Source organism: Erinaceus europaeus, chromosome 1 (assembly GCF_950295315.1).
Source record: "Erinaceus europaeus chromosome 1, mEriEur2.1, whole genome shotgun sequence".
Lineage (NCBI taxonomy): Eukaryota > Metazoa > Chordata > Mammalia > Eulipotyphla > Erinaceidae > Erinaceus > Erinaceus europaeus.
In genome coordinates this window covers 72,809,307-72,820,019 of record NC_080162.1, presented here as the reverse complement: position 1 = coordinate 72,820,019, position 10,713 = coordinate 72,809,307, and the positions used below count along the sequence as shown (strand labels likewise).

Here is a 10,713-nt window from a genome sequence, read left to right as displayed (position 1 = left end):
CACTTTCTTTTAAAAAACATTTGTAAATATTTATTTTCCCTTATCTTCCCCTTGGTTTTTTATTGTTATTGTAGTTATTATTGTTGTTATTGATGTCATTGTTGTTAGATAGGACAGAGAGTAATGGAGAGAGGAGGGGAAGACAGAGGGGGAAGAGAAAGATAAGAAGCCTGCAGACCTGCTTCACCACCTGTGAAGGGACTCCCCTGTGGTGGGGAGCTAGGGGCTCCAACCTGGATACTTATGCCCTTGTGCATTGCACCATGTGTGCTTAATCTGCTTCACTACCACCCAACTCCCATAGAGATAAATATCTTAAAGTCAGCAAGAGAAAAGAGAAAAAAACAAAGATTCACATAATCCCCCTAACACTGTCAACTGAGATTTCAACAGAAACGTCAAAGGCCAGTAAGGACAGATAGGATATGTTCCAAATTGTAATGGAAATAATGACTTCTTTCCAGGAATAGTCTACCCAACTAGGTAATCACTCAGATTTGCAGGAGGGACCTAGATTTTCTTCAGACAAACAACAGTTAAAGAAATTCCTGCCACACCTGCAAAATAGCTCACTTGGACAGTGTGCAGCTTTGATCTGTGCACAACCCATGTTTGAACATGGCCACTACTGCACTGAAGGAAGCTTTACTCTTTAGTCTTTGTTCCTCTGCTTTCTCTGTCTCTAAAAAATAAAATGAAATAAAATAAAATAAAATAAGAGAAAATTCACTGCCACTGAACTAGCTGACAAGAAATAATATAGGACTTGTATAAAAGGAAAGTAATGAATGAAAATCCCTCATAGGGAATGTGTAAGAAAGAGCAAAGGAAAAAGCTAAGACAAATGAAAGTAAGCATTTAACTTGGAGCATAGAACTGAGGTTGCCAAAGAGGGATGGGGGAAGTAATTGCCAAGGTGGAGGGGAACTCGAAAACTGTGGTGAAGAATTATTGGTACTGAGGTGATGGATGTGGTGCTGTGAAATGTTTTGAAGAGATGTGAAGTAGGTTATCAAAAATATACACATAATCTTGTATACCAGGGTTTTTCTCTTCCTCTTCTCCCTTTCTTTCTTTCTTTCTTCCTTTTTTTTTTCGTTGTCTCTTTTCTTATTTCTTTCCTCTTTTTTTTTCTTTTCTTTTCTTTTTTTCCCTCACCAGGGTTAATGCTGAGGCTCAGTGCTGACACTACAAATCCACTGCTCCTGTTGGCTATTTTTCATTTTCATTGGATAGGACAGAGATAAATTGAAAGAGGAGGGGAGACAGAGAGGGAGAAAGAAAGATAGACACCTGAAGACCTGCTTCATGGCTTGTCTGCATGTGGGGAGCTAGGGGCTCCATCCGGCATCCTTGTGCTGGTTTTTGTGCTTTGAACTATGTGTGCTTAACCTGGTGTGCCACCGCCTGGCCCCCACACCAAGTTTTTTAAGCTCAAAATTGGAAAATGATAAGGTCAGTTAGAGTTGATCCTTACCAGGTGGTCCACCTGTGCCCGGTACCTTGTGCTGAGCAGAGACTTCTAGGGTATGGGTTTTGTTGACGGCCTGCTGCCCATCATGCTGCACCTGGCAGGTGAACAGCACGTTCTCCCTGAGGGCAGACGAGTTCACCAGCATCCAGCTTGTCCGGTTAAAGGTCCCATCCTTGTTCTCTAGCAGAATGGAGGTCGTTTCTGTTGTAGACACGTTTCCGTTCTCCAGCCAGTTCAGTTGTAGAGGTCGGGGGTAGAACTTCATCACCTGGCAGGTGATGTTCACCTGGCTGCCCACTGTGGGATGTTGGGACACCTCCAAGGTGGGTGGAACTGAAACAGCACAGGACAGAAGCTCTGACCTTATGGGACAGGCAGATCGTGGGGAGAGTCTCCATCCTTTAGAGCCCACCCACAGCAAGGAAGCCTCCCAGGGCTGGGCCAGGTGTGCAGCAGGAGTGCAAACATGGGGGATCTTTACATGTGAGTGGTATCACTAGGCACAGTGCCAGGCACACAGCAGGTGCTGGAGAACTGGTAGCTCCTGTGGGGTAACAGTGAAGTTAACAGGAAAAGTCCCTGGCTAATAACTGTAGCAAAATAAATGAATTCCCCAAACATATGGGTGCTTGGTCAAAGTAGTTGCTGAGTAGCCAGAGTTGCTGTTGGGTCAGTCAGTGAAGCCACCTAGCACAGAGCTTGGCAGGTGGTAGGTGTCCACATGGCAGCTGCCATGAAAACAGGGGTGAGTGACCAGCACATTCAGGGGCCTGAGAATGGGAAAGACTGTTGGGAATTAGATCCCAGGCAGTTCAGGGTCTGGGGAGACCCGAGGGAGGAGCAGACTTACAACATGGAGGCAGGGTGGGCTTGGGCAGGGTGTGCATGGATACTCTACCTCGGATGGTCTGAGACAGGTTGGCAGTCCCACGAAGTGGAGAGCCCCCCTTCAGGGTGATGTGGGTCACCTCGCAGATGACCTGGGAGTGCACGTCCCCCGGAGCTAGGGTCACTTCAGCTATGCTGGACACGCTGTAGGATATGTCACTCTCCTCTGGTTCTATGTCTGTGTGGGAGGCTGGGAGCTCGTTCCCATTTTTGAACCATTTCAGGCTGATGTTTCTGGGGAAGAAGCCATGGGACTTGCAGGTGAAGTTCACTCTCTGCCCAGGTGTGGCCCTTGTCGAGGGGCCCTGAACCAATGGGGGAGACGGTTTAGCTACAAAAGAGCAATGACACACATAAACGTGATTGTGAGAATTAGTCTCAAGGATAGCTATTAGTAACATTTAGTTATTTACTTATTTATTTTTGCCATCAGATATAATTGTTGGTCTTAGTGCCTGAATAATACTACCATTTTTCCCAATTACAAGTTTTTGTTTTGTTTTGTATTTGGTAGGTGCAAGATAGATGATAGATAGCTAGATAGATAGATAGATAGCTAGATAGATAGATAGATAGACAGACAGACAGCACTGTAGGACTATTCTACTACTAGTGATGCTTCCTCCCCTACGGTGGGACCGGGGGCATAAACTCAGGTCCTCACACATGATAATGCGTGTGCTTTAAGATGCACCACCAGCTAGTCCCAACTTTATTTTTATCCTTTTAAAATTTTCCTGTTAGTGTTGGGAAGGGGGTGTTATCATCCTAATTTACAGAGGAGGACACGCAGGTTACAGTGGAGTCAGGGGTAGAGAGGCAGGGAATTTCAGGCCTGAAGCTAAAGAACAGCTCACAAACAGCAGTAAGGGCACACATGGAGTGAAGGGAAGTGCCACCTCCTGAGGCTCACGGGACTGATCACTTACTGTTTTTGTGCTGAAACTACCTGCTTATTCTTTACAATGTAAGACAGCAGGAGAAAACTATCAAGGACACAGTATGGAATGTCTTACACAGTGTTCCCTGGTGCTCCTTGAAAATATGAAAATGACAAGAGTGTCTTCTAGTCTTCAGGGTGCTGTCCTGGTGACTGTTTATCAATAAACTGAACATGCAGACTTCTGACAGTTGAGTCCTGAATATCAATTTTTGCTGACATGGGGCACTGGCAACTCTAGGAAAACCTTCACCCTGCCCATCACTCTGCAGGATCAGGACAGATGTGGATGGTTTGTGGATTGCAGTCTCTCTCTCCCTCTCTCTCCCTCCCTCTATCCCTTCCTTTCTCTCTCCCAGAACTGCTTCTTGTTACTTTTGAGTGTCTAAGAATTTTCATTGTGTAACAATTTATGGACAAATGAAACTTTGCAGCTGATGTTTGATGTAGAAAGGTGCAGGCGGTCTCCTTATCATACAAGACATTGTTCTTTTTATTGGGAAGTTAATAGTGTACAGTACAAATGTTGGCAAGTTGGTCACAAGAGTTATTTTAAATGCACATAAAGAAGAACAGAACAATGTAATATTTGTAACACGAGGATGGAGCTTTACTCTGTGTTATCAGCACTGTTGATTATGCAGAGGAGAATTGTGAGTGTGGCCACATGGGGTTCATATCTCGGCTCTCCCCCCCTGATCTGGTCAGGTGTCCTTTCTGAATTTCAGTGTCCTCATCTGTAAAAGGGCCACCACGATCCCACCCTCACAGTGCTGGTTAACAGGGTTAGTTCCAACACAAAAGTCTTTGGTGGGCAGACTTCCTACCTTTCTGGCTCCCTCCTGAATAATCCAGGACCTCATCACAGGGTGCTGCTGTGCCCCTACCCTCAGGGCACCCCCTGCCTTCTTCAATATGTAAAAATGTGTGTATGTATCTCTCCTCCCCTGCTCTCTGTATATATGTATATTCCACCTCTGCTTTGAACCTTCAGTGCCTGTGAGTCCTCCCCTGACCGACAGGATGATCTTAAGGATGGATTCATGGAAAACACCCCGAACTCTGCACATCTCCCTGACCCAGGACTGTGAGAGTAAGCAGTGAGTGTGCCACTCAGGAAACTCTTCTCAGTGTGATGATTTGGACAGTGAAAGAAGAAAACAGAGAACACACATTATCTATTTTCTCCCATGCAAGGATTTCTTGTTAGTGGAAGGAAGACAATGTAAATGTTGTGGGAGAAGAGCCTTTTTCTCTATGGAAAAAGAGTCACTGCTCTTCCACAGCACCCAGAGCAGAGCCTAGTCCACAGTAGGTGCTCAGTAAGAGTTGAGTAAACAGAAGACTCTTCTGCCACACCTGTCTGGCCAGATAGGCAGGCCACGACCGCGGTGTGACAAAACAGTGCGGGTGACCTGGTTAGGGAACCGGACAGGGGCCTTACAAGCTCCTGTACGGAAGACCGTACCCAAGATAGGTGGTGGACAGAAGCCTGGATATTTGTGTGGACGGATCCCTGGGTCTCCCGGTTGGCGGAAAGGCCTTGGAGGGCTAGGTGGACTTGGTTTCGCTTCTGAAAGCTTACTGTTGTTGTTTATCATGCTTTATGCAGGCCACCCAGGGAATGTCCAGGAGACTCCGGAGACGCTTATAGTGCAACCCCCCAAGTCTAGTCTGGACATTCCAGATGGGACCCCACTGGATGAAAAGCCCCTTACAACAGTAAATCCCAGCACTTCAAGCCCCAATGACTTGGCTATCCAGGTTGAGCAAGGACTGAGCACTATTCTCAGAAATATTACATTCAATCATACAGACAATGGTCCTTTAGCTTTCCCAGGAAACATGTTACATAGCAACCCTGAAATGCACCTGCATATTGTCTTAGGTAGATTACAGGAAAGTGAGCTTGGCTTAAGGATCAGAGCAAGGCGCCGTGTTCCCACTAGTGCCCCCCCCTATTCTGGGTATTAAGGTCCAGTGCTTGGAAGGAGAAAGAATAGCCTTTTGGATAAATGAGAGCAGTGAAAGCATTTAGTTCTTACTGATAAATTGACTTTTGTCTGAAACCAAAGGGATGTGGTTAATAACCCATGAAAGAACAGTATGGCTGTGCTTTCGTTTTGCTAGTAGTTGTATGCCTTCTGTTGTAGTTCCTTGTAGTTCCTCCTGTCTGTGTTACTTATAAAAAATGTACCCTGCGTACTTTGTGGTCAACTGACTTGGCCAGCTTTTGATTTATGCTTCTTTGTTATGCTATTATAAAAAGAATCTCTATATCAGTAAAAGATTGCAGCAGCATTGAAACTCATGTGTCTCAGTGTTGTCTGTCGCGCCGAATCCACCTCCCACCTATAAGTCTCATTCTCCCTGGATCGGCCTGCTGAGCCCCCAGTTGGGTGGTCGGCGGCACTCTTCCTTTGACGGATCCTTCTCTACAGACAGGAATGAAGTCCTACTTTGTGACTGAGTAAGACACCCAGACCTCAGCTCCCTTATCCTGGAACCAAAGAGCTGGTTGGGGTTGGGAAAGGCAGGACCTGTGCAGCCAGGCAGACTGGAGTCTAGACTTTTCCCTCTACTGATCAGCCAGGAGAAGGGGGCTGGGGAAGTTTGAGCAAGTATCCCAAGCTCTGTAGCCTCAGCCTCCCTCCGCTGTTTAACAGGTAGATCACACCATGAACAGAAGCACTCACTGCCACACATGATCCCGAGTTGCTATTCAAAGATAGGACAGAATTGTGTTTGTCTTGTCACCTCTCAGAGGATGAAGGAGAGATGCAGTACTCACCACGCACAGTGAGCTGGGTGCCTGGTCCAGACTTAATCTCCACATTAGGATTCCCTTTCTGGAACTTCACACAGTAGTAGACGCCGGCATCTGCTGGGGTGATGTTACTGATGCGGATGGAAAAGTCCATGGTCTCTCTCTTTGTGTTGTCTGAAACAGGTGTTACTCGGGGGTAGTGGCCATCTTTGAAACTGTAGATTTCATTCCGGCCTGACTCTTTGACCCTGAACCACTTGACAGGCCCCACGGGGAGCAGGGAGGTCACAGTGCAGGGCAGAGTGGCAGTCTCTCCAGCTGCTACTGACACAAATGTCTCAGACTGGATCACGTGCAGCTCCTCACCCAGCACTCCTGGAGAGAAATATGCATTTATTTATTTATTTATTTTATTTTTTAAGTATTTATTTATTTATTTTCCCTTTGTTGCCCTTGTTGTTTTTAATTGTTGTTTTAGATATTGTTGTTGTTATGGATGTCGTCATTGTTGGATAGGACAGAGAGAAATGTAGAGATGACAGAAAGACAGAGAGGGGGATGGATAGAAAGATAGACACCTGCAGACCTGCTCCACCGCCTGTGAAGCGACTCCCTTGCAGGTGGGGAGCCAGGGCTCGAACCGGGATCTTTATGCCTGCCCTTGTGCTTTGTGCCACATGGACTTAACCTGCTGTACTACCACCCGACTCCCTAAGCATTTATTTATTATTCACCCTTGTAACCTGTAGGTTTTTGAAGTCTTTGCCAATAAAGGGTTTCACTGATGGAATGCACAGCTTGAGGGACCCTGAGAGCAGCACCCAGTTTGCACAGTAACTTACAATAAAATGCAAAATGAGAATGACTCTCTTTGCCAGTTAGTAAAATGAGGCACATGGGGGTTGATAGTATAATGGTTAAGCAAAAGGGACTCTCATGCTTAAGGCTCTGAAGTCCCAGGTTCAATCCTTGCACTACCATAAGCAGGAGCTGAGCAGTGATAAAAAAAATCAAAATATTAAATAAAAAAATGTATAGAAAGAAAAAAGTGAATCACAGAGATTACATGGTATAGGAAAGGGCATTGATTACCTGAGCCATCTCTGGAAACCCCAAACTTTACCAAGTGCTCCTGCTGTGCACATTCTGGGCTCATGGATTTTTGTACTTTGTGCCCTTTTAAATGGGAGGGATCTTCAGACTCTAGCAGTAAGTGTGATCAGAAATAAGAAAAATATTAATGCACACCCACTTAGCTATAGGAACATCTCTGTTCAGCATCCTGCATTCACAGATCATGGTGGAGTCTGCTCTGTCTCCTGAGTGACAGTCTAAGGGGACATTCTGGCTCAGAAGGAACATGGAGACTGAAAAGAGAAACAGTGTATTAAGTTTCCGTGTGGCTTCCTTCCAGAGGGGAAAATGCTATATATTTGTAATGTTGCTGTAGTAATTACTAAAATTTTGATATATTTAAGTCAGCTATTATATTTTAAAATATTTATTTATTCCCTTTTATTGCCCTTGTTGTTTTATAGTTGTTGTCGTTGTTGTATAGGACAGAAAGAAATGAAGAGAGGAGGGGAAGACAGAGAGGGGGAGAAAAAGAGGGACATCTGCATACCTGCTTCACTGCTTGTGAAGCAACTCCCCTGCAGGTTGGGACCCGGGGGCTTGAACTGGGATCCTACACTTGTCCTTGTGCTTTGTGTCCCCTGTGCTTGACCTGCTGCGCTACCACCCGACCCCCAGCTTATTATAGTTATTAAGGTTATTAACCCTACATTGGTGCCATTGAGCTAAGATCAAGATAGCAGTTGAGCTCATTAACTTTTTTAAATGAGGAAATTAAACATTGAAGAAATGTTTTAGAAGACTAAATATACTGGGGATACTACTTCTCATCACTGCAGAACATGTGTCAGTATAACTCTCTTATTACCAAAAATGCTGTCTCCTTCCAACAAAGAGTGCTGGGCTACAACTCCCCTTTATTCTTTAAGTATAAACAAAAATGTAGGTATCTTTGTATATGTACATACAAAATAACTATATATATGGATATATATATATTCTCTGTCATAGTAATGTGAGGTTTCACTACATAAAATAAAAACATTTCACCTATGCCTTCCCTTGATTTATGTCTTAATTCCCACACAGGAGCGAGATCATCTGGTATTTATCTTTCCCTCTGGGATATTACACTTAGCATGATCCCCTCCACCTACATTCATGGGGACATTCACTTTATTAATATTATTCATCAGAGCACCCCAAACACTCTACCAGCTCCTAGCACATAGTAGGGATCCAACACATATTTGAATGGTGTGTGGATTTGTCAGTTGGCCAATGTTTATTGAGACCTGTGTTTATTTTCAACTGGTGATTTCTTTGGAAATTGAGAAAAAAACTATGTTTTTCATGTACATGACCTGATGGAGAACAAAATCAACATGTACACTTGTAGTAGAAGAGCCCAGGAGATGAAAACCTCAAACCCTGTCTCCCCTCCCACCCAGTCCCACATCCACTGATAGAAGCAGTCAGAACCACATGGTGTGGAAGTGGGACTATGGTAATTGAAGAGAGCAATGATTTACCCCAGAGTGCTAGAATCAGACTGCCTGAGGTCAAATCATAGTTGTCTGCTCTTACAGAAGTGACCTTGGATCTTTCTGTGCTTCCTATTTTTAAGTACATTAGTGGTGGCAAGAGGAATCTCCTTGGGGAGAATAACTGCAGGAGCTGACATTTCCTATGGCACATGCTGAGTGTTCAGGATATTGGGAAGTCAGTGGCCATTAACCTTCTGAGGTTTAAGCTATCAGCTGGTACAGCTATCAATACCAATGTAAAATGGATATAGATAATGTGTGTGATTACAGATGATGAGAGTCTCTGGATCTTTTCCAATTGTCCTCAATCTGCACTTTAATTCATCCTGAAAAGTTGAGTCTCAAACTCTACTAATTTTATTAATAAGGAAGTGAGCATGCCTTAAATAATGTGGTAGTATACAGAGGAAGTTAATAGAGTAGAGAAGCTGGGAGGATGACAGAGGCTCAGAAAGCTCACTTTTTAATGTGCATTTGATGTAGACTTAGAAATATTATGAAGACAAATGCTTCCAGACTCCTTGCATGTGTTTATGTGTGTACACTTCTCAACCCTACTCACATATACACACTTAAATATTTGTTTGTGAATATACTTACAGGTAAGGCCTCACATCTTAGTTACAAGTAAGCTTTGTGGAGTCAATGAAATTTGAAAAATATTAAAAGGACAGTGTGAAGTTGGGCAAGTAGTACCAACCCAGTACAACCTCAACAGAAGCTAGTGAGCACACAGAGAAGCACTGGAGGACTGGGGAGTCTCTGAGAGGTGAGCTGGCTGAGAAATACTCTTCTCCTTGTATCTCTGAATCTGATTTTTCTGATAATATCCTTCACTGAGATAGAAGTAGAACTGCACAAATTAGTAAGAAAAAAAAAAAAAAAGAAAGAAAGAAAAGACAAACCTGATCTCTGGAGCTTCTGGTATTACCTTTGAATTCCAAAAGCTCAGCTGACTTGGTAGGTACCACTAGGAAAGCTACTCTCTCTGCCTTATGTTTCTTAATTACAAATCAGGAACAATAATTGTGACTGTCCCTGGTGTTTTGTGAGGATCAGATGAGCTGATTTGTACTGAATTATTATTACCAATACCCATCTTGACATCTCTGCCAACTGCTATAGATGATGGAGGCACAGGTAAAAATCTTAGCAGATACTGCCGTGTCCTTATAATTGTGTTCCATCATTGTGTGCATATCTGTTGTTTACCTGGATGCCCTTCAGACCCACAGGCAGAGGGACATGGGAGCCAGGAAGAAGGGATCCTTCTCCAAAGGCAGTGCTCACCTGTGAGTCCCAGCAGTAGAGTCAGCAGGCACGGAGGAGGAGAGAGGCACCAGGGGGCAGGACTGGGCATCCTGGAGTCCTGAGAGCCTGCTGTGCCCAGTGTGGCCAGGGGAACCCAAACTCTGCTGGGAGAGGAGTGTGTGGAGCAGAGGAGTGTTGTCTTGTATAATACAAGAGGAACTAGTGTGATGGGATGAGAATGAGAAGACTGTGAGATTCTATGCTAGAGTCTGAGCAGTTCCTGTTTTTACATTGTGAAACTGAAGTTAATCATGAAATGGACAACTACTTGAGGTGTGGCTTTTATGCTTCCATTGAGACTTGCCCAGACCTGGCAGAAATAAGTCTTTCTTCTGTTGGTGCTTCTTTGTCTCTGGGTCCCCTAATTTTTTTACAACATAATTATTACTGGGGCTCAGTGTCTGAATGGCTCTATTACTCCAGCACCCCCATTTTTCCTGCCTGCCTTCTGCCTTCCTGCCACTTTCTTTCTTTCTTCCTTCCATCTCTCTCTCTCTCTTCCTCTGTTGATAGAGAACAAAAAAGAGAGAGAAAGAGGGAGAGAAAGTTGGAAAGGAGAGACTGCCGCATTGCCTCTCTATTCCTGTAGCTTCTCCCTGCAGGTGGAACCTCTTATCCCAGCTTGAAGTTTTTGTGGTATAATCTCCTACTAGGGACCCCAGACTAGGAGGGATGTGGGATGTTGTAGGAGATGAATCTACAGAGAAAGGCT

At 44.4% G+C, this 10,713-nt stretch overlaps 1 protein-coding gene across 1 annotated transcript; it reads right to left on the bottom strand.

Moving 5' to 3' along the window:
- Positions 1-1,445: 1,445 nt before the first annotated feature.
- Positions 1,446-10,133, bottom strand: LOC132537507 (tyrosine-protein phosphatase non-receptor type substrate 1-like). Its single transcript, XM_060187591.1, has 4 exons — positions 9,981-10,133; positions 6,094-6,444; positions 2,373-2,693; positions 1,446-1,807 (listed from the first exon to the last, which is right to left on the bottom strand). The coding sequence occupies exons 1-4, from the start codon at positions 10,048-10,050 to the stop codon at positions 1,461-1,463; spliced, it is 1,089 nt and encodes a 362-aa protein (XP_060043574.1). The 5' UTR covers positions 10,051-10,133; the 3' UTR covers positions 1,446-1,460.
- Between the last annotated feature and the right edge of the window lie 580 nt (positions 10,134-10,713).

Excerpts from the sequence above, each read along its gene's own strand:
- LOC132537507 (XM_060187591.1), bottom strand. The coding sequence starts at position 10,050 with ATGCCCAGTCCTGCCCCCTGGTGCCTCTCTCCTCCTCCGTGCCTGCTG. Across the intron at positions 6,445-9,980 it reads TCTACTGCTGGGACTCACAG|GAGTGCTGGGTGAGGAGCTG; the intron begins GTGAGCACTGCC and ends ATTTCTCTCCAG. Across the intron at positions 2,694-6,093 it reads CACCCAGCTCACTGTGCGTG|CTAAACCGTCTCCCCCATTG; the intron begins GTGAGTACTGCA and ends GCTCTTTTGTAG.